This window comes from Labeo rohita, chromosome 13 (genome assembly GCF_022985175.1).
Source record: "Labeo rohita strain BAU-BD-2019 chromosome 13, IGBB_LRoh.1.0, whole genome shotgun sequence".
NCBI classification, from domain to species: Eukaryota; Metazoa; Chordata; class Actinopteri; order Cypriniformes; family Cyprinidae; genus Labeo; species Labeo rohita.
The window spans coordinates 34,713,343-34,741,046 of record NC_066881.1 but is presented as its reverse complement, the minus strand read 5'-3'; the positions used below and the strand labels follow the sequence as shown (position 1 = coordinate 34,741,046).

Below are 27,704 nucleotides of genomic sequence, written 5' to 3'. Positions count from 1 at the left end.
AACAACAATTTAAAGCAGTATTACACATAGGTTTTATGCTTAAACCCTTTTTCATATTTGATCCATGTATTTGTTTATTTATTTATTTATTTATTTGCTTGGTTTATATTTGCCATAAAAAATAAACAGTTTCATTTTGGAAAAAAGTGTATTTTTCTGACTATTATTTCATGTGTCAGGCTTTACAGGGTTAAATGCATTCATTATTATGCCGACCGGATGAATTTGAACAGAGCATCTCATAACCTTCAGATCTCCTCTATTTGTTGCTTCCGAATAAAACTCAACAGCATCATATATTTTTATGCATAAGCCCAAACGATTCCTCAAACCATCGACATGCTCTCTGCCCTTCCACTTCACATAAACATCTCAAAATAGTAATTTGTGCCTTCAGAAGTGTCAGACATTGACACTGAGAGTGGCAGGATGTGTCTTTTGTGTCTCATGTGAACTGGGCTTTTGACAAGATCGTGCAAACAAACCCAAAGGGCACGACACTGGGTTCAGAGATGAGGACGTGCATGTATCACACTGTCCATCATCCAACAACCTTCCGCTATGCATTTGACTCATGTTTGCTGAAGTCATGCATCTGGACATGTCTCATATACAGCGATGCATAATTAGATTCAAATGCACAAACACTTTTCAAACAAAACATAAAATCACAAAAAACTTTTAAGATTTAAAATCAGCTTGCAATGCAATTTGCAGCCTATTTTACTTCAATAATATGATGCATTCTAAGGAGATTCAATGAGAAAAATTATAGGGTGGGATCTGATTTTATCCATTAAGAATTGATTGGATCATGATGGCTGTTAAATATCAGAATAGAGTTGGGTGGACGTCAGCTGAAAAGGATCTTTGCTTTTATGAAAGATTTATAATCATTTTTTGTTGTCTGGAATAACAAGCACGGATGAATCACTCACAATAAGACCACATGTATTAAGAAAAAAAAAAGCATTTTACGTTGACTTTAAAAGATAACAATCCTCACAAACACACCCTCTATTTCTCCATCTTTCATTAAAAACTAAGTAAAATGCAGACAAATGGCTAACATGCATCTACTCACAATCAGATGCTTATATCTTAAACACATACTACTGTTCAAAATGCTTGGGTCTGTAAGATTTTTAGGGGTTCAAGTGCATAGCGCTGAAACCCTATTTTAGTTGTCAGAATGACACGGATGCGCGGTACCCAAAAAAACTTGGCACACTTCTGCAAAAATTTTGTGGAGATTGGCCATTTGGTGGCACTATAAGAGGAAAAACAGAAAAATGGCTCTAAACTAGGAAACTATTCGTCCTATCAACATGAAAATCGCCGAGCACGGTCTTGGTCCAAAGTGCCAAAAGTCTCTATGGGGATATCTGTATATCTCAAAAAAACATGGCCACCATTGGCAGATGAATTTTGAGTACCTATTAGACAAGGTTAGCGGAGGCCAGTCGGAACGAAACTCTGTGGGCCTGTTCGACTCACGGCCCCAAAGGTCTGTGAGAAATTTGAAAGAAATCGACCACTGGAGGGCGATATCGCATTTTTTGAGGGTGTAAACGATTGTACAATGTGTGATTTTCCACACAAACATGCAATATTCGTATTGTACGATCAGAGGTTCTGCTAGACTTTAACAATGTTCATCATTTTGACGGACAGGGTCGTAAAAAATCTGTCATAATCTATTATTACCCATCATTTTAATTTTCATATTTTAAATGGAATAACATTTAACTGCTTTTATTTTTGCTCACACTTTTTTTTTTTTTATCATGAACCTACAGGACGACACTGTAGTGTTTAAAAACAACAAAATACGCTAGGGCTGGATAAACCAAAAAAAGAAAACGATTTCTCGATTTTATTAGATTCTCATTTTAATGAACCAATATCGATTCTTAAACCACAGTCGATCTTTTGGACTATACTGTTTTCATTTGATGAATGAACAGTACATATTGCATCTTCCTTCCAATAAATTTCAACAGGCTAAGCTTTGTGTTACTTTTAATATGAAACAGAGTCTCAGATTTCAAATTCTGTCCATTTCATTAGGAAATTCAAGCAATAAATACCGTTTTGGCACTTTTTAATGTGGCTTTATAGATCATTGTAGCTTCTGTGTACTTGTCTGACAATTTTCGGTTAACGTGACCTCTGCGTACAATAGACATCCTCGTTTTTGCCTCTAGAACCATTGCTGTCAAACCGTGTTTTAAATGATTGAGAAGATGGGAAAAACCTACTTTTGCAAACCAGTCCTACATTTTTCACTCAGTATGGGAAAAACCACCGCAGTGCAATTCTTTGGATTCTCGGTCAATAATTATCATAAACATGCTGAAATTTACCCTTTGGGAAGCTATAACGTGGTCCTTTAGAAAATATAAATATACCCAAAAGCCTATAAAGCCTAAACGAAAACTCAAAACTTCACAAAACCCACTGAGCACATGCAACAGGTGATTCTAAACAAGCATGCAAAGTTTCAGGGAGATCTGACCACAGCTGGGGCTTTAACAGTCATAAATGTTACAAAAACATAATATACAAATAGTAAATCACCTGGATTTGACAAAAATGCTTTTTTAATAAGTCATTAAGTGAGTTACAGGCTTGCTAAATAATATGTAATGTCTTTTTCCTTATGTGCTTAAATGTCTAAAGTGCATCAACCACTGTAATCGCTGCTTTGAGCTGTATTTTAAAGTGTTTTGAAAGTAGTCTCTTCTGCTCACCAAGGCTGCATTTATTTGATCAAAAAATATTACTACAATTTAAAATAACTGTTTTCTATGCGAATATGTTAAAATGTAATTGACTCGTGATCAAAGCTGAATTTTCAGCATTATTACTCCAGTCTTCAGTGTCACATAATCCTTCAGAAATCATTCTAATATGCCGCTCAAGAAACATTTCTGATTATTATCAATGTTGAAAACAGTTGTGTTGCCCAATATTTCTGTGGAAACCGAGACACATTTTTATTTTCAAGTTTCTTTGATCAATAGAAAGTTCAAAAGAACAGCATTTATTTGAAACTGAAATATTCTGTAACATTATAAATGTCTTTACTGTAATTTTTAATTAATTTAACACGTCCTTGAAGAATAAAAGTATTAATTTCTTTAAAAAAAAGTTAAGAAGGATTCAAACTGTTGAATTCATGACAAAAAATGTATCTGAACCACACCAGCTCAGCTTATTGTGGAAACTAACTTTGCACATCCACTAAAAATCACCAAATCGCTAGCTGAATAAATGTAATGACATTCAGATGCTGTGTTTTCTTTCCCGTCAGCGTGTGCTTGGTCGGGACTGAATATGTTTTCTCATTAAAACAATTGCTGTAAAAAATCTGTCCATTTTGCGCCGTTCGTCTCACAGCCGGAGGACATTTGCATGAACTAGAAAAGACAGAAGGACAGTAAGATGAGACAGCAATGACAACTGCTACAGACTCCAGCATTTATCAATCTCCCCGCATCCGAGTCAGAGATTGAGCGATCGGAGCGTTTCTCCGGCGCGAACGGCACCGTGACAGGACGCGTTATATTAACGCTGGCTCATTGGTGAAATCCTCCTGAGGAGTCCGGCCTGATTGTCTGTCAGCAGGCCTGCCGCTGAGCTGTCACAGCAACCGGTGCGGGCTACTTTGACGGATTGCTGCTTTATGAAAAAACTGTAGGAAAATCAATGCATGTTAATATGAGGCGAGTGCCATAACTAAGCCAGAAGCCGCCGCCGCCTGCCGCCCGTCGGGACCTCACGTTTGATTAGTCATTGTCGGGGAAAAGCCAATATATTTTTAAGCCCGACAGTTAATTTGCACCTCTGTAGAAAATAATTTTTCAATCAGTTTTTATTTTTTGTGCCAGTCTGAAATTATGTTTTCCATTAAAGTGCATGTTGTGAGCATGTGTGTGAGTTTTACCCGGTCTACTAATGTGCATGTGTTTATGTGTGTGTGTAAATGCATTAATGGATGAAATCTCTGGCAGAGAAGTTATTTTATCAGAACACAATAACCAGAGCAATTTATTGCACTCAAAACCAAACAAACAAACCGACATTAACAGGTAGAGCGGAACACTATAAACATGATGAAATTATCAGCAGCTATTTAAAATTCGACTCTAATGTCCATCATCAGAATATAAAAGCAAATCAGCAGCCATTCATATCTTATAAAAGACAGAATTCATTTAAGACCCCATCATGCTACGTGTGTGCATTTCTGAATGAGATCAAATCACTCTAAACCTTTTTATAACCTCTGACCATGTACAGGATTTGCAATAATTGCCTCAAAACATTCATATACGTCAAGGTAAACTATCTGCTCCGCATATTTACATTTTAACTAACCAACATAAGAACTGAAAGGTGAAAAGTGTGACTAGCACCTAATGGGAGTTCACAAAACAAGCAGATTATAATTTTTTAAGAAAATATGAGCAGTATTTCCCATGCAAAACACAGTTACAATGCTCCAGTTGTTGCTAAGGTGTTGCTAAGCGGTTGCTAGGGTGTATGCAGTTGTCACAGCTACACCTCTGATGATTTTCTGATGTGTCTGATGAACGCAATCTAGTCACAATGATCTTGCAGTTGCCAGGGTGTTGCTATGTGGTTGCTAGGGTGATAATCTGTTGTCATAGCAACACCTGGTTTTCTGATGAACGCAATCTAGTCACAATGTTCCAGTGGTTGCTAGGGTGTTGTTATGTGGTTCCTAAGCAGTTGTCACAGCAACACGTCAAATGGTTTTTGATATATCGGACGAATGCAATTTGGTCACAATGCTCCAGTGGTTGCTAGGGTGCTGCTATGTGGTTATCACAGCAACACATCTGATGTTGCTGTGTAGTTGCTAGGGTGTTGTTATGCAGCTGCCAGAATGCCTAACAATCTAGTCACAATGCTCCAGTTGTTGGCAGTGTGTTGCTAAGTAGTTGCTATGTATTCATCACAGCAACACACCTGATGGTTTTCTGATGAACACAGTCTAGTCACTATGCTTCAGTGGTTGCTAGGGTGTTCTTACGCAGTTGCTAACGCAATTTCTGACACTGAATTGAGTTTTAATTGATGCAGCAAACAGAATACTGTGTTTAAATAAGAAAACAGAATCTAAATGAACTGAAATTCAAAGAAATTCATGCAACTATCATTTTGAACCAGAAAAGCAAACACAATCTTTGAATGTTGGCTTGCTCGAAAGTTTCAAAAGCCTTGAAGTTTGAAGTTTACAGGCCTCACAGATCAAAACATAAACAGATCTATTTATGTTTCCAATTCAACTTCCTGTAAGCGGTGGCCAATTCAATTTAAATTCACACTCATGAATGGAAAAAGAGCCAGTTCTTCAGTTCTCAATTTGGCCCAACACTGAAAAACACACACACACATTTTCCAGTTAAGTTTTCATCAAAAAACATGCCTTAGCAATTAAAATGACAGCAAATTCTTCCTGCACATGGAGAAAAGAGCATCTAAAGCAACAGATACCATCAGAAGAATGAATCATTATTGCAGTTAAAAATAACAAATTCACCGTTGATTCATGTGAACAGCAGACAGAAACCATTGACTAACTCATAGAGACAAGTCACCTACACCAACATCTGCTTGTCTAATCGCCCAGATTCATTTGCGTGAGTAGAGTCGCTAATCTAATGCTTTTGTTCTTTTTTCAGAAAAAAAAAAAATCTGAATATTTACAGACTGGAACTCTAGGAGGTTCAATTAAATACTCCTGCCCTCTGAACTCAATCAACACTAAACGGGACAGGAGGAGAGACAGGAAAACACTGAATGCCGAAATCTGCTTATAAACCATGTGAAAACAAAGATACAGCCACGCTACAGCCATTCAGTTTGATTATCTGTACACGGCCTCCACATTCAACAGTTCCCAGAAATTTTCATGTCATGGAAGTACAGCTCCTAATCGAAAGGAAAATCTTCAAAGCTTTTCAAGAATACATTTCAATTCATGAAAAAATCATCAAAATCTGACAACAATAGCATCATAAAAAGCCTGTATTTTTCATGCTGGTCTATCGAATGCACATACAACCGGGAGAATAAAAGTAGCCAAAGACTCTAATGAAAGGTCTTTTAACTGAAAGACCTTCGTTCCCACAGTCAACATAGTATTTCTGATTGAGTGTTTTGTGTAGTCATAAAGAGGTGTGTGTGTGTGTGTGTGTGTGTGTGTGTGTGTGTGTGTGTGTGTGTGTGTGTCGTACCGTTGCTTTGTCGTACAGCACGTGATTGTCCAGCAGTTTTCCTCGCTCCAACCTTGCGAAACGTCTCAGGTCTCTTTCAAACAGCTGAAGAAAAAAGAAAATTACCCAAGTTAAAATGGTTTACTTACTATGAATGTCATGGTTTTACCATGTTCTTTCCACATTACCATGGCAATATCATGTTTTATATTAAACCTTCATACACCCAAGTTAGTCTAAAAAAATTAATATAATTTTTAACTGTATTATGACTATATCACCAAATAAACAAAGCCTTGGTGACCATGAAAAGCATAATAACATAACAAAAATAATTTAGAAATGAGCAAGTTTGAAGTAAAAGTATTTGATGGACATATGCTATGTGTCAGAAGCATACACTCAGTATCATTATCTCATTTTTGACCAAGAAGGTTTTTAGCTGGTTTCAAAGATGTTAAGATGTCCACATCAAAAGAAATTTACAAAAGTGATTTTATGTCCATAGAAAGCACATTAAATGTAAGTGAAGTGTCTACTTTTAAGGTTTCAAATAAGTTTTGGAGAATAAAATGTCAAAATTTGGTTGAAAATGTTACATTGTCATTCAGTGTAACACAATATTTATGTAAAAATTAAAAATTCTAACTACATGCTTATTCTGACTTGTACATATTAAAATACATAAAATAATAAGGGAGCATCTTACATTTTACTGTGTTTTTAATGAGTAAGTCATTCTTTCTGACAAATGGGCAAAACCTAGGATAGTGGCAAATTTAAATATGTAGAATTACAACTAATTAGTATTTGGGGTGAAAGTAATTTGTCTTTTAATATGTCATAAATAGATTTTTGTTGTAAATATGCCTGACAAGATCGTTACACTGAATTAAATTTTAATGGGTGTCTTCTGTAAATTTGAGAAAAATGTATGATATTTATTTTGTTGCTCAGAAAAACAAAAACAAAAATGCAATTAAATTAAACAGAAAACTTTTACTTTTTTTTTTTTTTTTTGAAAAACAACAATTCAAAGCAGTATTACACTATATATACAAATATATATATACATTATATATATTAACATTTAAAATAATCATTTTCAAAAAGCATCACATTCGCTTGTACCTGTGATTCAAGAATTTATCTTCCAAAATCTGGCAGTACATTTTGGGAGTTCATGTTTAGTCTCCTATCCTGAAAAGTCTGACTTGCAGAGATGGACTAAAATGAACTCCCAAAACTTACTGCCAGATTTTGGAAGATAAATTCTTGAATCAGAGGTACAAGAGGATGTGGTGCTGGTCCTTCAAGAGTCACTCTCAACTTATCTGTCTATAAAAAAAAAAGCCTATAAAAAAAAAAAACTGTCTTCATGTATTTCACAACACGTAAGCTTGTTATTCTTATTAAGTCAGGGGCATTTTTTAGGATTTTTTACCAAGCAAAGTCTCTGAGAACCTGACACATTGTACTTCTGAAGACTCCAGGTAGGTTGCAGTTCTGGAAAATGGTGGCGCTGGAGACTAAACGGTTCCTGATGGTGTCACACCTAATTCTTCACCTTAATTCCTAATTCTTTTGCAGTTAACATGCATCTTTTCTTCTCCACCTGTTTTTTCTGACCAGACCCAACAAGCATTTTGTTGTCCAATGGTCAAGCCTTAACCTTAACTTTTCAGTCTGGGTTAAATATCTTTTTTGGCTCATTTTATCTGTAAAAGAAAACATGCCTAATAATTATGCACACCTGAACATAAGGAGTTTTTCACTTCCAGCCTTCACGGACAGTTATATATCACTTATAAATGATTAAATACAAAATTAATAGTAGTTATTAAGATTGTTGTGGTTTGGAATTGGTAAAATGCGCTTGGGAAAAAAATATGACCAGATTATCAACATGCCTAATAATTACGCACACAGTGTACAGACTATTACAGAAATTACACATAATAAATAAATAGAAAATGTGTTTATAAGCTTTTGAAATATTAAATAAAAACCAAAATATGAAATGTGTTTTTAATATCACAAATGTATTATGCAAAGCACAGTGAGATTAAATCCAGCACATGAATGTTGATATTGATCCAGGAACTATCTGTGCTATTTGCGTAAATCACATTGTGTATTATAATATCGGTCCGTCTGATCAGATACAGATAATATTACCAGAGCACAGCGAGTTCCCGCTCGCACACAAACAGAATAATCTACAGAATAAAGCCATTAAACTGTAGAGTCTGCTGCTAAGCAATATTATGGAGTTTGTTATTTCTTGTTTATATATTTCCCTTGAGCAAATAAAGCAGTTAAACGAGATTTAAAGCGAACCTGAACACACTGCCGTACACTGACGCTGTTGTTTATGGTATTCAGCATCATGAATCTCTTTAGAGACTCTTATCGTGGCCAGCAGACCTTTTTAAACGCTCCTCCATTAAGCTCTTCAAACATACAGTAGTTTTAATGTTTTCTGTCATTATCTAAAGCTCCTCTAGGTCACGGCTGCTCGCGCTCGAAATAAACGCCACTATTGGATGCCATGACGAGAGAACGCATAAATGAATAAATGCATGAGTTAATTTTAAAGTACTCCCAACTTCTAATGAGATGCACATAATGGTATGATTTATTAATTACGATAAGTCTCAGAAACCAACTTTTCCGTCTTGGTCGTCCTCACACGGCTGCAGCGATCCGTGGGTGCTGAAGGCATCGTGGGATAGCGAAGCCCAGGAGGCAGTGAGTGGGAGAATGTAATTACAGCTGATGGGTCGAGCTCGGCGTGTAGCGGACGGCCTGCAGACGCGACGCAGGGGACGTCAGCGCTCAGGCTCAAGGTCAGGGGTCGTCTATAAACAGCTCAAGTCAAACTCTATCTGTCTCTGACGGCCCTAAAGACTTTCTTCTGTGCTTATGGGACGGAAATTCAATAGATGGAGTGTGTCGGATACTGTAGCCACACTTTTTAGGCCTACATTTAATATTCACATGAATTGCATAAAATTGTGCATCCTTTTGGATTACACAGATTTAACACAAACAAACTAATAAAATTAATTAGATGCATATCTGTCTGTCACACACTGTAAAAAAATCACCTTACAACTCATCAAATTAAAAACTGTGCTTGATTTCTGAGTGATCTGGTCCTAGAACTGACTGGTTGTGCTTAAATGATTTCGTCCAATCAGAGTGCTGATATCTGTGCTTGTACCGTGGATCCCGTCCATCCCAGCAGGGCGTAAGCGTAACGCTCCAGTGGAGGAGCCACCAGATCCACCCGTATGGCTTTCCAGTCCCGAGCCGCTCTCGCGTCCGTCTCCTGCTCGCACTTCAGCTTCACTATCAGGAAACACTTGCTGAAATGATCCATGGCCTCGAAACGTTGGGTCGGCAGCTGCCGCAGGTCAAAGGTCGACTCCTGGAGGTCTGAGTACAGCAGGATGTTCTGAGCGGGAGAGACATTAACATACAAACATCTTCATTTTATACATTATTTGTTTTGTTTTCAGAATACAAACATATGTGGTTATGTTTGGATACAAAATAAAATAAGTGTAAATTAAAATGTATTATTTATTAAGATTGAATAATTATATAAAACTAGATGAGTAAAGTTTGAGAACAAACTTTAAGTTGGCTTGAGAAAGCCTAGCCTGAAAGTTTGAAGCAGTTGTAAAAATATAAAAGCAGCTAGCATGATTTAACACATTGCTTACATGATTTAACATGTTGTTAACATGTTGTAGCACGATTAGCTTGTTGCTTGTATTTTTATAGGCTGATTACAATGTTGTTAGCATGATTAGCATGTTGTTAACATAATTAGCAAATTACTAGAATGTTGTTAGCATGATTAACAAGTGACTAGCATGTAGCAACTAGTATAGCCTGATTAGCATGTTAATAGCATGTTTCGCTCATGATTAGCATGTTACTAGCATGTTTCTAACATGGCTAACATGTTACTAGCTTGTTGTTAACATGTTTCTAGCATGATTAGCATATTACTAGCATGTTATTAACATGATTGGCATGTTGCTAGAATTATTAGCATGTTACTAGCATGTTGCTAGCATGATTAGCAAGTTACTAGCATGTTGCTAGCATGTTGCTAACATGTTTCTAACATGGTTAGCACGTTACTAGCATGTTGCTAGCACGATTAACAATATACTAGCATGTTAACATGTTTCTAACATGGTTAACATGCTGCTAGCATGATTAGCAAGTTACTAGCATGTTGCTAGCATGATTAGCATGTTACTAGCATGTTGTTAGCATGTTTTTAACAGGGTTAGCATGCTGCTAGCATGATTAGCAAGTTAATAGCATGTTGGTAGCATGCTTAGCATGTTTTTACATGTTTCTAACATGATTAGCATATTACTAGCATGTTGCTAGCATTATTACCAAGTTACTAGCATGTTGTTAGCATGATTAGCATCTTACTAGCATGTTGTTAACATGATTAACAAGCTAATAGCATGTTGCTAACATGATTAACGTGTTGTTAGCATGTTTCTAAAATGATTAGCATGTTACTAGCATGTTGCGAACACGATTAGCATGTTACTAACATGTTTCGAACATGATTAGCATGTTGCTAACACGATTAGCATGTTACTAACATGTTGCTAGCATGATTTAGATATCTAGATAGATTAGAAATATTAGAGTGGAAGCTTAAATGAGTCTAAATTAGAAACAGTACATAGAAGGGAAGCTTGATTGAGCCTCAAGGGATTCTGGGAGTTTAGATTTGAATTTTGTCAGTTGGAGTTTGAAGAGTGTTGCTCATTTGAACATTCAGTCAATGTAAGTCTATGGGATTTTTGGTGGTTTTGAAAGTCTGGTTTACGAAAACTGTAAGGCGGATCAGTCTGAAAAGATACAGCACACCGAGTCAGACCAGCCTGAAGGTCTGGGCCGAGTTTGGTGGTTCTAGCTTGAAAGATCTAGGAGGAGACAGATACTGAAATTTGGCTCAGAAGAAGAATAATAATAATATTCTTAATTAGTAGATCAGTAAGTTGACATGCTCAAGCCAACTTAATAATTATATAAACACAAATAATAATAATAATTATGTACAATCTGTAAATCTGAATATATATATTGATGAACTGAATGTATAAATATAAATTGTGAGTGTGCAGCTCTGAGCTCTAATCATATAAATGCAAACTGGAATATACAAATATAAGTCTATATATGTAAATACAAAACCAAAAGTAAATCAATACATGTATTGAATTAAAATACAGTGATAAATTGTGATAATATTTTGACTGTTTTGTGTTCACTTCCCATTTGCTCTTTTTACATTTACTATCACTCTATACAGACTAATATAATCAGATACAACAATAATTTCTCATATTTATTACAATATATGCTGATAAATTGAACATTCACGTCAATGCTAGTCTATGAGATGACTGGATGCTTTCGATTGATTTCCTATTGAACTGAACTGCAGTTCAAACTATTTCAAATATAGTGAATTAAGTTACAAATTCGATTATAATGCACAATATTTCCATCTAATATGTATTCTGAGCTGCAGCTCGTCATATTAATGGAGTATTTCACTAGCTTAGTTAGTACTTAGCAGTAAACCGGTTACCTCACCTCAGTATGGTCGTAGATTTCTGTTGGATGTTGTCTTTGGAATGGAAATATGGATATTTTACTTGTAAACATCATACGTTTATCGATTATTTCAGTTAATGTTATAAAACTAGCGAACTAAGCCAGCAGTAGCACCGACACCGTCGTGTAAACATGACCAAAGACGCGAAAAGCGGATGAACCAGTGTTGCCAACTTTTTTCAATGGAAAGTAGCTAAACCCCACTTGAAAAGTCGTCAAATGTCGCTAAATGACGTCATACGCTCATTAGCGTACCTTGCATTGTCTTGCGTCTCTGTGCTCACATACTGCTATTTAATGCAGCCAAATTCAATAAAACTGTTTTCATTTATATATTTCATAGATATATTGATATATTTTACGGTTTCCTTTGTCAGACAACGGGGTAAATATGAAATAGTGACTGAAACGCGGCCCATTAGGACTACATAACCAGCTCTCGAAGATATTTATCTACACTAAAATCTTGATTCATAATCACGACATTGTCTAATGAAATAAAATACACATACGATTAAGACAATGGCTGTGCTGTGATTTCGGCTATACTTGCATGTAAAATAGAGTTAGAAGCATCAGAATATCTTTTTTTATCTGAAAGTGCTGCTTCTCTGCCGCTCACTGAACAGAGCAGACGCAGATAGAGAGAGAGGGAGAGCGCGCGCGCTGGGAAAGCACGACTTTGCGCTGGCGCGGCAGTACCAGAGAGTCTCATAAACTAAATAAGGTTTGTCCAAGAAGTCGCTAGATTTGTATTAAAGGCGCTTTTTCGAAAAAAAGTCGCCAGGGGGGTCTGAAAAGTCGCTAAATCTAGCGACAAACTCGCCAAGTTGGCAGCACTGGGATGAACAGACAAACTGATTCAAATGAGTGAGTCATTTACGATAGAATTACTCCGATTGATTCAAACTCATGACTTCGATCAATCAGTTCAAGCGATTCACTAGCAAAAACAGTCATTCATTTTCGAATTTCGACACAACTTGTGATGGTTTTGAAAAGCACATGATGGGTGAAACTGAGCTTTTTGAAACTCCGAATCAGTTAAATCATTGGGTCGCAAAATCATTCACTGTTTCGAACCTCTCCAAACGGATCAGGTATCGCGAGTCATTTGATTCAGATCAGTGCGTATTGCGAATCATTTCGCGAATTAAAAGATTCGTGATACGCGCTCCAACGTCCAGAAATGACGGCTCGCGAATCATTATCCAGATCGGAACTTCGGAACGCGAAACGCGAATCATTTGTTTTAGATCGGAACTTGGAGCGGGATTCGCGAATCATTTTGTGAATTAAAAGATTTGTGATACACACTCCGAACCCCAGTAGGAAAAGATGGTTTGCGAATCATTAATTAGATCGGAACTTTCGAGCACTTTTATTTATTTATTTATTTATTTATTTATATTTTATTTTATTTTATTAAACGTTACAGATAACCAAAACATCAAAATAGTACAATTACAGACAAAATAAAATTATTAAAAACGAATCACGAATCATTTGATTCAGATCCGGACTTCGGGGCGGAATAGCGAATCGTTTGATTCAGATCAGGGCATCAGAGCAGGTTCGTGAATCTTTTGTTTCAGATCGGAATTTAGGAGCGGGATTCGCGAATCATTTCGCAAATTAAAAGATTCGTGATACATGCTCCGAAGTCCCAATCCGAAAAGATGGTTTGTGAATCATTATTCAGATCGGAACTTTGGAGCACGCATCACTAATCATTTGATTCAGATCCGGACTTCGGGGCGGAATAGCGAATCGTTTGATTCAGATCAGGGCAGCAGATTCGTGAATCTTTTGTTTCAGATCGGAATTTAGGAGCGGGATTCGCGAATCATTTCGCAAATGAAAAGATTCGTGATACACGCTCCTGAAAAGATGGTTTGCGAATCATTATTCAGATCGGAACTTCGGAACGCGGATCGCGAATTATTTGATTCAGATCGCGATTCGCGAATCATTATTCAGATCGGAACCGCGGAGAGCGGATCGCGAATCATTTGAACTTTGTGTAGTTTATACTTGTCTAAATCTCGTTTAACTTTTAACAAATATAAGACCGGTTTAAAGCCACTAAATTTTTGTCTGTGTAAGTGAAATTTAGCTAGCAGGAAAAAACATATTAATGATATCTATAGTGGTCAAACAATAAAAAAAAATCTTTAAAACAGAAAAAAGTCACTTACAAAATGTCATGTAGTGTTTAAAAAATTCAGTTAAAAGATAAAGTTTATCCTCTTTAACTTTAACTTAATGTAATTAAACTGAATGTACAAAGAAAACTATGAAAATAAATAAATAAATAAATAAAACCTGTCAAAATGACCAATTTCAAAGCAGCATATTTCACATGAATTAATTGCAAATGAATAAGACAAAAATCCACAAAAATTAGCTTTATAAACAGTTGTTACAGTCCTCCTGCATTTATTTTCCACACACAACATAAATATTTTTCTGCATAATTTTGCCATTTGTCTTTATTTTCCTCTCATACTCTCAAATGAAAAAGTAATGTATTTTGTAGTTTGCAGTTCCACTAACCCGTCCCGAAGTCACCGGCCCACACCGATGAAACCTGATGTAATTTGCACCTTAAATAAGAGTTTGCTTGATTTAACAAATGATTTGGTGTCTGACAGACAGAAGTCTTTATGTGCAAACACATCAGAGCACCGCCGCTAAATAAACTCAATAAAGCCACGTGATTGGACTGAAGTGTGCTAATAGTCGAGACATTGAGCCGGAGCGAAGCCATGCAAAACTCAATCGCTTCTCATTCTGTTAAAAAACAGAAAACCTGCAATACAATTGGAGTTAAATTATAAGGCTGGATCTTGTTGCAGCAGGACGTCTTTCTCCATCTGCACTAAACAGTTCCACTCCACAAGAAATGAAATCAATTCAAAACTCCTGCTGTATACAGTCACAATAAATAAAGAGCGGTGTAGTTTTAAAAAAAGAGAGAGAAAGAGAATGCAATGTATGGACACAGAAATGAATGCCAAGAAATGGATACAGTAATATTTTAGAATCAGAGATACTTCTGTAGTTTTTATTAATATTTTTAACTAGTTTTTGTCATTTTATTGTTGTATTATTTTTTAGTATTGTTTATTTATTTAGTGTTTGTTTTTTTACTTTTTTTACATTTTACTTAAAGTTTCATATTGTAGTATCACTGGAATACTACTGTAGTTATTAATATTTTTATTTAATCTTTTATAATTTATTAACATAGAATTAATTATTATTAGTTTTTATTCAGTTATGCAGGTATATATTATTTAATATATACATATTTAATGTTTTCACTGTAATTTTCAAGTTATTTTAGTATGGAGTACAAAGCTTTTCATATTTTGAGTTTTCATTTAATTAAGAGTTAGCATTTATTTTATTATGTTTTTATTTATATTTTCTAATTATTTCATATATTATTTTACATATTTAAATTTTTTATTATATATTTTATGTTTTTTTTTTAAATGTAAAATAATTAAAATAATTATAATTTAGATATGTTTTCTTGGCAACTAACGGAAGTAAATTAGTTAAAAAATATGTTGAAATAACATTACAAAAACAAAAAAAAATAAAAAAAATAAAGTAATAAACAAAAAAAAAAGAATAAAATTCAATAATAAATAAAATATTAAAAATGACAAAAACATATAAAATTACTAAAATCTAAACTCGAATTAAAATGAAAACAGAAAATACAAAATATAAAAATAGAGCAAGTTAAAAAAAAATACTGAATAGTAATAGAACAATAGAATATAAAATATTAAAACCTCACTAAATAAGAAGGAAAAAAGGTAAAGGAAGGAAGGGAGGAGTAAATGAAAAAAGCTAGGCAGACAGACAAATAGAACAGACAAAGGAAAATAAAGCTAATGGACAAGTGAAGAGTGTTTGAATAAGAGCAGGAAGACAAATAAACAAATGAGAGAATAAAAGGATGAAAAAAGATAGAGTCAGGGTCTGAGAATTGATTTCCACTGGCTGGGAGCTGCTCTGATTATCCAGCGCCTGACGGGGGCAGAACTAAGACGATTTACATTACAAATTGTCAGTTTAATTGCAGCACCCTTAATAACGGCCGCTCTACTGTATCCCTCACAGGACATAAATCTGCAGCGCCCGTCTTAAAGAGCAATAACTGCCAGAGGCTTTGAGCTCCCGCCGCCCTCTCCATCCGTTAAACCCACAGACGAGTCCTCTAACCCTGTGTAAAAATAACCTAAACGACTGCCGTATGTTTCTGTGAACGACAACCAGACAGTGTAGCAGTCAATGGAGAGACACACGATTGTTCAGCTGAAACTCTTTAAATTACTATCTTAGATATTTTCCTTAAAATTACTGTGAAAACACAATTAAGTCAATATATTTGAGTTTTCATTAAAAAAGAAACCATAGGGGTTTGCAAGTTCATGAAAAGCGAATTATTAAATACATAAATCTAAATTTAAAACAGTTTATAAATAAAACACTTTTATTTTGTTTTTTAAAGTCTCTTCTACTCACCAAGGCTGCATTTATTTAATCAAAAATAATAATAAAAAAGTGAAATATTATTGCCATTTAAAATCACTGCTTTCTATGTGAATATATAATAAAATGTAATTTATTCCTGTGATCAAAGTTGAATTTTCAGCATCATTACTTCAGTCTTCATTCTAATATGCTCATATGAATTATTACTGGTGCTTAATAAATAATAATGCTTCTTTTTATAATCAGTGCTTTGTAGAAACCGTGATTGAGATATGCTTACTTCAAATTTTAATTAAAATTAGTATATTACAATGATTTCTGAAGGATCATGTGACACTGTGGACTGGAGTAATGATGCTGAAAATTCAGCTTTGATCACAGAAATAAATTACATTTTACAATATATTCACATAGAAAACAGTTTTTTTAAATTTGAATAATATTTTACAATTTTTAAACAGTATTTTTGATGAAATAAATGCAGTCTTGGTGAACGGAAGACACTTCTTTCTAGAACATTAAAATGTTAAATATTTAAACTTATGACCACTAGTGTATTAAAAGAGGAATAAATATTTAATTTGTTTATGTGCATGTTATATGACCCTTACATGACATCAGAGAACTGTGAACATGCACATGTTTTGATCATGGATTTTTGAATTATTGAAATATTTACTTAAAATACTTCAAAAATATATTTTGAATCCCTCAATCTCCTAGAAAGAGTATAGGCAATCACAAAAGGATTTTGTGGTAATTTTTCAGATTTTCATGACCTAAAATGATTCACTTTGCTGCTGCTTTTAAAAAAAAAAAAATCTCATATAGTACAAGTATAGACAATCCCAGCAGGATTTAACAGGAATTTTTCTGATTTTTGTGGCCTAAAGTAACACAACTTGCAGATTTTTTCAAAAATTGCAACGACAGGTGGCATTTTTTTGTGTGGCTTTGCAATAGTCATGATGCACTTATGTATATAGTCATAGTGTCAGAAAGAATATAATTACCTGTAAATATTTGTGCATAATTATTAAAAGCATTGATATTTATTAGTTTATATCGCTTCCCTCACGTTAATATTTTTTGCTGATAAAATTGCAGAAATGAGCCAAATAAGCAAGCAGCTGCAAATAAATTAGTTTGTTTGATGTTGCAATAAATGTTGTGATTGCACAATAACAGAATCCTTTATAAAGCAATAAAATAAATGTGGAGAGCAGCTCAGATCACCTGATCTTGAGTTCATATTAAAATCTCAGATTTTTTGGTAAGACATCTGAGCAGTCAGAGTTGCAAAGAAACACTCAATGCATTAACAAGATGTGAACATCAGACTGCAGTGCTGCTGCATCCGGACACTCACGCCTGCTGTATCTGTCCCATACAGTATGTGCGATTAGGATTAAAGCATCTCTCATCACAGGACACTCACGCAGGAGCCAAAGGTGTCCAGATGGTGCGCTATTTCCTGTGCATCTCTGCTTTTTCAGCTACATTTGCCCATAACTTCATATGCAGTGGAAGAGGACTTTGCAACACTTCACATCTGTCAGCGAATGTGAGGCTGAAGCCGCATCGTATGAGCTCAAAGCGCAGGAAAGATGATGTTTAAAATAATGTATTTAGATGCTAACACTTCCAAAAGCGTTCACAGTGACAGTTTTGCATTTTACATTTATGTGTTTAATAAACACTTTTATATTTAGATTTGCATTCATGCATTTATTAAACACTTTCATCCAAGACAGCAATAGAGAAACATAAGCAATTCGTCACAGAGCCAACAATATTCATTGCGTATGTACAGACACACGCTCACACTGCACACAGATGAGTCTCAGGGAGTAAACAAGCTGTGTGAAGGTTAAGACAGAATTCCCTGGCCTCGTAGCTGTGATACGATGAGTCGTTTTCATGCACAATTACAGGGAGAATTTCACTCTCCAACACAGAGATAAAGCTACGAAGTTGTGGCGAGTTACTGCAATGCTTTGCATCACACCACGAGACATTATTTCATCAGAAAACACTTCAGCGGTCCTTAATGTATTGCATTCGTGCAATTAAAATAAATTAGGAGCTTATAGGAGCTATAAGCTTACTATAATTCAGCCTTTAGTAGTCAGTATAGTCCATACATCTGAATGCATTCAAACAGTTCACACAAAAAATAAAATATGCCGAAAATGTTCTCACCTTCAGGTCATCCAAGATGTAGGTGAGTTTGTTTCTTCATCATACTTAGAGAAATGTGTCACTGCATCACTTGCTCACCAATGGATGCTCTGCAGTGAATGGGTGCTGTCAGAATGAGTCCAAACAGCTGATAAAAACATCACAAGTAATCCACACCACTCCAGTCCATCAGTTAACGTCTTGACAAACCAAAAGCTGAGCGTTTGTAAGAAACAAATCATTAGGATTTCATTGAGATGTTTCAACTTCTAGCCATTGTCCATAATCCATAATAATGCTTCCTCTACTGAAAAAGTTACAGCTACATATTTGTTCAGAGCTGTTTTGGCTTGGAAACGGTGCTTGATCTGTGCAGATTTCTCTCCTGATTCACACCAGACCACTTTTTCCACTGGATGAAGTGTTATTATCAGGGGTGCACATAAGTTTTTTAGCCTGGTTCTCGTAAGAGTACCTGGAGATCTGGTTTACATAGTGTGACCCATTAAATATACAAAATACAACTATTTTATAGTAAACTTGAAAATAAAATGATAATATATGACCCTGGACCGCAAAACCAGCCATAAGTAGCATGGGTATACTTGTAGCAATAGCCAAAAATACATTGTATGGGTCAAAATGATCGAATTTTCTTTCATGCCATAAATCATCAGGATATTAAAAAAAAGATCATGTTCCATGAAGATATTTTGCTAATTTACTACTGTAAATATATCAAAACTTAATTTTTGATTAGTAATATGCATTGCTAAGAACTTCATTTAGACAACTTTAAAGGCGTTTTTCTCAATATTTTGATTTTTTTGCACCCTCAGATTCCAAATTTTCAAATAGTTGTATCTTAGCCATATATTGTCCTGTCATAACAAATTCTTATTTATTCAGCTTTCAGACGGTGTATAAATCTCAGTTTTGAAAAACTGACTGGTTTTGTAGTCCAGGGTCACATATTAATTTTTTTATGTGAATTTTCATCACTTTCAAACCTAAATTAGCAAGCTTTTATTTTGGTGGGTTGCCGGAAAGTTTACTCGCTCCAGCCGGCAGTGTCGCCAAGTCTGCGGTTTTCCCCCCAGAATTGGGATACAATAACATTGTTGCAGCGGGTTATTTTGATGTCGGCAGGTTGAATCGACCCCAGTAACGTCATATTTAGTCCCTGAAATGCAAATTTACCCCCCCCCCCCCCCCCCTCAAAAAAAACCAAAAACAAACATGTATTTTATCCCCCTTGAACCATGATTGGGCTAGTTTTGAGCAGCAATTGGGCAGGTTTTGTTGTCAAAACCTGGCAACCCTGCCCGCCGAGTTTAGCGCTTCCAATTAAAGAGTGTTCAGTAAAGAGGAGTCAGTGAATGACAGTGGTGGACAAAGTACACAAATCAAGTACTTGAGTAAAAGTACAGATACATATAATAAAGTATTACTCCAGTAAAAGTAAAAGTGCTCCTTTTTCAATTTTACTCGAGTGAAAGTACAAAAGTACCAGATTTTTTATGTACTTAAGTAAAAAAGTACTGATAAATATTTGTTTAGCAATTTTTAATAGGCTACTTAATTGAATTTTATATTAGTATATAGTATATAATTTTTATAATCCTGCTGCTCAAAATACTTTATATTTTCTCAAAATAACCACTGTATGAAGTCAAAATACATTTGACCATCTAATTTTCACCAGTAAGAAATAAGTGTTCTAAAGCTTGTTGTTTTGCATGTCACAGTTTTATATGATATGAGAATAAGGCCTGAAGTTAGCAAGAACATTTTAGGGAAAATATATTTTCATAATGATTTTTTTCTTCTCAAACATTGTCTGTGGTGTAAATGCACCCCTGGCCAAATGTCCCCAGAGGGCATCACTTCCCACTTTGATAATTACTGTAGTTACCATGTTCTGAACATCACATCCTTTCTTTTTCCCTCAGATGTAAACTATCCACTTTACAGCAGATTTTAATTCACAAACAATGGACAGTTTTGACCTAAATATGATTTTCAGTTACAATAATTAATCCTAAAATTCAACATTAGTAACTCACTTCTCACAGCATCAGTTGTGTGCATGCACAAGATCTCCCTGTTCTTACTTGTGAATTCAGTTGACTGGAGACTCGCTCTAAATGGATCATTTGAATCAATGAGTTGTCGACTCCAGAACAGCTGCAATCAGATCATTCCAATTCGTGAATGAATCGCTTGGCACGATTTCCAAATCGGTTTAACAGGTTCATTGAAAAGAATCAGTTTGTTCATGAATCAGACACCGCTTCTGCGTCTCAGAGCACGTGATATATTATAAGAAGTAATGATAGGTTTTATGAAATGCAGTGAAGTAAAAAGTACGATCTTACGCTTTGGAATGTAGTGAAGTAAAAGTGAAAGTTACTCCAAATAAAACTACTCCCATAAAGTACAGATACTTGAAAAACAACTTTGTAACTGTCCACAACTGGTGAATGAAATGTCACGTTTTTGCATTGTGCTTTGAAAATGGCAGCGAACAGAAATCTTATACAGTGTTGCAGTTTGTCGATCTAAAACGGTAATTGTGCATTAACAGCTGCAACCATGTCGGTATGCAAATGCACGCTCTGAACTTCTTTACATAGCGCATTTGCTTATTTTGGTCGTGCATGTGGACCTGCAGACCACTTATGTGTACCCCTGGTTATTATAGATTATGGACCTGGTTAGTTAAAACCATTTTAATGATGGATTTGTTTCAGCTTTTGTCTTCTCAAGATGTTAACTGATGGACTGGAGTGGTGTGGATTACTTGTGGAGTATTATTGTGATGTTTTTATCAGCTGTTCGGACTCTCATTCTGACGGCACCCATTCGCATCCATTGGTGAGACAGTGATGGAATGACACATTTCTACAAATCTGATGAAGAAACAAACTCATCCTAATCTTGGATGGCCTGAAAGTGAGTGAATCAGCGCTGTAAAAAGTTTCAGCCAGGGATCAGATGCAGTCATTACAAGCTGAGAAAAAAAAAGTAAAATGAAAAATCACTTTTAATAAAACTTGCAAATGCAATACTTGATACTTGCATTTTAAACATTTTCTCTGCTTAAACATAATGATTTATGAATCATATTGAAGTCAACATCAAATAAATATAAACCTTATTTAATTTCTTCACATTTCTGGTGTTATTGTGAATTATTTAACAGTGCAAAAAATCTGTGTGTTCATAATCAAACAAACTCCCAATGGATAAAATCAAGTCAAATGCAGCCATCCTACATTTTTTCTCAAAGAATATTCGGTTTCACTAAGAAACATGTCACGTTAGAGGGTTGCAATATGGTTTCATGTTGACTTAAGAGATAAAAATCGAATTTTTATTAAAAAATAATCCATGCTAAGATGACTGCTACAAGATCAGCTATATTTTTATAATCAAAACAGCCACACATAAACAGCGCAACAAGGCGTGCATGTTTTCGCAAACGCTATCTGATGCTTCAGCATTTTCATGCATTTGATGTTTTTTTGGCTCTTTTGAAGACTAGGACAAACAGCTGACGCAGAGGACAACAGAAAGTGTGTCACCATGACGACGGCTGATGTAATGTCACATTGGCAGCGAGCAGGAGTCGGAGACTTCAAAACCGCTGCCCAAGAGCAAAGATTAGCTTGTGTTTGCACAGCACGTTTGAACCGCACCGCCTTTGATTCACCAGCTTCGGCTGCAACTGTTGAATGTGATTGCTGAAATTGCTGTGCGGTGGTAGATCACAGCATGCACAGTGTGCATAATTCTTCGAGGAAATTATACATGACTGACTTCACGTCTGCACGCTATTTGACAAATGCATTTGACAGGAGAGAAATAATGCAGTGGAATGCAATTATTTAAGACCACAAATAATAAAGTATGCAAATGCTTAGTTAACAGTATGCAAGTATGTGCTCTCATTGCACTTTATGCAAAATATAAAATATACAAAACAATGCATGTGTGCATGTTTATATTTGGCATCAGTATATATTCGGCTCAGTATATATCAGGCTTGAGAAAGCCCAGCTTGAAAGTTTAAAGCAGCTGTAAAAGCCTCAAGTTTGAAAATGTATATAGATGGATTATACAGATATTGTTGCTAGCATGTTTTTAGCATGATTAGCTTGAAACAGTTTAAAAGTTTAGACAGATAGATACATAGATAGATAGATGTTTCTAGCATGATTAACAAGTTGCTAGCATGTTTCTAGAATGATTATCAAGTTCCTAGCATGTTTCTACCATGATAAGCAAGTTGTATGTTACTAGCATGTTTTGCATGTTATGCTAGCATGTTGCTAACATGTTTCTAGCATGATTAATAAGTTGCTAACATGTTTCTAGCATGATTAGCATGTGCTAACATGTTTTGATCATTTTAGTATGATTAGCAAGTTAGCATGTTTCTAGCATGATTAGCAAGTTGTTAGCATGTTGCTAGCATGTTTCTAGCATGATTCTAGTATGATTAACATGTTGCTAGCATGTTACTAGCATGATTTTAGCACGATTAACAAGTTACTAACATGTTTCAAGCATGATTAGCATGTTAATAGCATGTTGTTAACATGATTAACAAGTTATTAACATGTCACTAGCATATTTCCAGCATGATTAGCGAGTTACTAGCATGATTCTAGCATGATTAAAAAGTTGTTAGCATGTTGCTAGCATGTTTCTAGAATGATTATCAAGTTTCTAGCATGTTTCTACCATGATTAGCAAGTTGTTAGTATGTTGCTAGCATGTTTTTAACCTGATTAGCAAGATGCTAGCATGTTGCTAACATGTTTCTAGCATGATTAGCAAGTTGGTAACATGTTTCTAGTATGATTAGCATGTGGTAACATGTTTTGATCATTTTCGTATGATTAGCAAGTTAGCATGTTTCTAGCATTATAGTAAGTTGCTAGCATGTTTCTAGCATGATTAGCAAGTTGCTAGCATGTTTCTAGCATTTTTCTAGCATGATTAGCAAGTGACTAGCATGTTTCTAGCATGATTATAGTATGATTAGCAAGTTGCTAGCTTGATTCTAGCATGATTAGTAAGTTGCTAGCATGTTTCTAGCATGATTAACAAGTTGTTAGCATGTTGCTAGCATGTTTCTAGAATGATTATCAAATTTCTAGCATGTTGCTAGCATGATTAGCATGTTACTAGCATGTTGTTAACATGTTTTTAACATGGTTAGCATGCTGCTAGCATGATTAGCAAGTTTCTAGCATGTTGCTAGCATGATTAGCATGTTACTAGCATGTTGTTAGCATGTTTCTAACATAGTTAGCATGCTGCTAGCATGATTAGCAAGTTACTAGCATGTTGGTAGCATGATTAGTAAGTTGCTAGCATCTTTCTAGTATGATTAGCATGTGCTAACATGTTTCAATCATTTTAGTATAATTAGCAAAATAAGCATGTTTCTAGCATTATTAGTAAGTTGCTAGCATGTTTCTAGCATGATTAGCAAGTTGTTAGCATGTTTCTAGCATGTTTCTAACATGATTAGCAAGTGACTAGCATGTTTCTAGCATGATTAAAAAGTTGTTAGCATGTTGCTAGCATGTTTCTAGCATGATTAGCAAGTGACTAGCATGTTTCTAGCATGATTAAAAAGTTGTTAGCATGTTGCTAGCATGTTTCTAGAATGATTAACAAGTTTTTTAACATGTTTCTAGCATGATTAGCAAGTTGTTAATATGTTGGTAGCATGTTTTTAACGTGATTAGAAGATGCTAGCATGTTGCTAACATGTGTCTAGCATGATTAGCAAGTTGGTAACATGTTTCTAGTATGATTAGCATGTGCTAACATGTTTCAATCATTTTAGCATGATTAGCAAGTTAACATGTTTCTAGCATTATTAGTAAGTTGCTAGCATGTTTCTAGCATGATTAGCAAGTTGTTAACATGTTGCTAGCATGTTTCTAGCATGATTAGCAAGTGACTAGCATGTTTCTAGCATGATTATAGTATGATTAGCAAGTTGCTAGCTTGCTTCTAGCATGATTAGTAAGTTGCTAACATTTTTATAGCATGATTAACAAGTTGCTAGCATGTTTCTAACATGTTTCTATCATGATTAGTAAGTTGTTAGCATGATTCTAACATGATTAGCAGGTTGCTAGCATGTTTCCAGCATGATTAACAAGTTGCTAGCATGTTTCTAGCATGATTAGCAGTTGTTATCATGTTTCTAAGCATGATTCTAGTATGATTAACAAGTTACTAACATGTTTCAAGCACAATTAGCATGTTAATAGCATGTTGCTAACATGATTAACAAGTTAACATTGACAACTAAGTTCTAAGTTCAGTCAACTAAAATAAGTTTAGTCAACTTGAAATGTTAAGTTGTACCAAGTAACAACTTATAGATATTTGTGTTTGCTAAACTTAACAGATGGGTAAGTAACCCAGCTGCCTTAAAATTTTAAGTTGATTCAACTCAAATATCTAAGTTGTCACTTAGTATAATTTAACATTCCAAGTTGAATAAACTTCTTTTGAGTTGACTGAACTTAAAATTTTAAGGCAGCCAGGTTACAAATTATTTTAAGTTGACTCAACAAATTGTTTCTTACAGTGTAGCAGATCAGTGGGTTTGCTTTCTCAAGCCCACCTAATAATAACAAATCAGAACATTTTCAATCAATATCTGGGGAATATTTTAATCCAGATTGACATGTAAAAATATAACAAAAATATGAAAATAAATAGTCTTTAAGTATTAAGCACTGGTTGGTGTGATAAGCACTACCATGAATATAAATGCGTGCGCACATGAGTATTTTTGAAGACGAGTGGTTCTCAATTCCCAGTAATGAACTGAGTCCAGCGAGTTACACAGTATGAAATAAAACTGGTGCGTCTGTGTTGGCTTGTCTGACAGTTGAAGACCCAGGGCTAAAGGTTCGATCAGCAGGGGATGAAGAATCACTGACCCAACACTTCTGCCAATTGATTGAGGTGTCGGCGCCGGCAGCCGTCCAGTAACGGGTCTGCAGAGGCTTTACAGCCACACACACAAAACCATTGATTATATTACGCTTTATAATCGACCCTGACAACCAGTGGCTGTTTTAATGTTAACCACAGGGGTCAGAAGAAACATATAAATTCACAGCTCCACCGCCGCGACCCTCCGGATCATCTGAGCCTGACCTTCTCGAGCAGCCAAAAAACCTGATAAATAAAAAATGATGCAGGCGTCTTTTCACAAGGACATTTCTTATCCTTTCAGATGTATTTTACTCCTCGCTCTCTCCGCAGACTGGATGAATAAAACACCACGATGTGATGCCATGAGCCTCAAGGGCCGACATCTAGCATGACAAGGTTACTCGACTTAAAATCGACCTTCTTTACCGCCACTTAATCACCAGCTGTCTCTCGCCCCCTGGAGGCACGGAGGATGGACACGGGATATTTATTCGCAGCGGTTTCTCTTGCACAACTCTGAAAACTTAAGTTTCTTTTTAGTCACAACTCTGTCTCAAGTTCAAAGATCGCCATTCAAAAGTTTAAGGTTTTCTGCTCACTAATACTGCATTTATTTGATCAAAAAAATTGAGAAATATTATTACAAATTAAAATAGCTGTTGTCTATGTGAATATCTGTAAAACTGTCATTTATTTCTGTGATCAAAACTGAATTTTCAGCATCATTACTCCAGTCTTCAGTGTCACATGATCCTTCAGAAATCATTCTAATATGCTGATTTGCTGCTTAAGAAACATTATCAATGTTTATTATCAATGCTGCCTAATACTTTTTGTGGAAAATGTCATACATTTTATTTTTCAGGATTATTTGATGAATAAATGTCTTTACTCTCACTTTTAATAATAAACTTATTGCTTCCTTGATTTTACAAAAAGCATTAATTTATAAAAACAAAAAAAAATGTTTTTGAATCCAAACTTTTGAATGGTAGTGCAAGTCAAAAATGTATTGTTTTATTATTATTACTATTATGATTATTTTCATATTTATAATCAATGTTGAAAACAGTTGTGCTGCCCAATATTTTTGTGGAAAACGTGATACATTTTATTTTTTTAGGATTATTTGACAAATAAAATGTTCAAAAGAACGAAATTTATTTTTATTTGAAATAAATAAATGCAGTTATATACAGATTATATATATATATATATATATATATATATATATATATATACACATATATAACTTATTTGTACTTACTTTTATTTTACATTACATTTTTAATTATTCACTTTTACGTGATACATTTTATTTTTCAGGATTGTTTGGCAAATAAAATGTTTAAAAAAAAACTGCATTTATTTGAAACAGAAATCTTTTTTAACATTATAAATGTCTTTACTCTCACTTTTACTCCACTTATTGCTTCCTTGATTAAAAAAAAAAAAATATATATATATATATATATTAATTTATACAAAAAAAAATTGTATAGTAGTGCAAGTCTAATATTTATTTATTTATTTATGTACTTATTTATTTATTATCAATGTTCAACAGTTGTGCAAATTTTATTTTTCAGGATTATTTGATGAATAAAATGTTCAAAAGAACCGTATTTATTTGAAATAGAAATCTTTAACATTATAAATGGCTTCACCCTCACTTTTTCTCCACTTATTGCTTCCTTGATTAAAAAAAATATATATATTTTTGACCCCAAACTTTTGAATGGTAGTGCAAGTCTAAAATGTTTTTTCTTTTTTTCTTTTTATTATCAATGTTGAAAACAGTTGTGCTGCCCAATATTTTTGTGGAAAACGTGATACATTTTATTTTTCAGGATGCAAATAAACTGCATTTATTTGAAATAGAAATCTTTTGTAACATTATAAATGTCTTTACTCTCTCTTTTTATCCACTTATAGCTTCCTCGATTTTAAAAGAAGTATTATTTAAAAAAATAAATAAATAAATAAAATGTGTTTGACCTCAAACTTCTGAATGGTAGTGCAAGTCTAATATTTATTTATTTTTGTACTTTTATATTTATTATCAAGGTTGAAAAAAGTTGTGCTGCCCAATATTTTTGTGGAAAACGTGAACAT

At 34.6% G+C, this 27,704-nt stretch overlaps 1 protein-coding gene across 1 annotated transcript in view; it reads right to left on the bottom strand.

The window, feature by feature from the left end:
- Positions 1 to 27,704, bottom strand: part of dntt (deoxynucleotidyltransferase, terminal) — a 192,236-nt gene that overhangs the window by 66,011 nt on the left and 98,521 nt on the right. Inside the window, exons 12-13 of the mRNA XM_051126245.1 lie at positions 9,475 to 9,708; positions 6,270 to 6,353 (exon numbers count right to left, since the gene is read on the bottom strand). Coding sequence (XP_050982202.1) covers positions 6,270 to 6,353; positions 9,475 to 9,708 — 318 coding nt within the window. The remainder of the gene's footprint in view (positions 1 to 6,269; positions 6,354 to 9,474; positions 9,709 to 27,704) is intronic.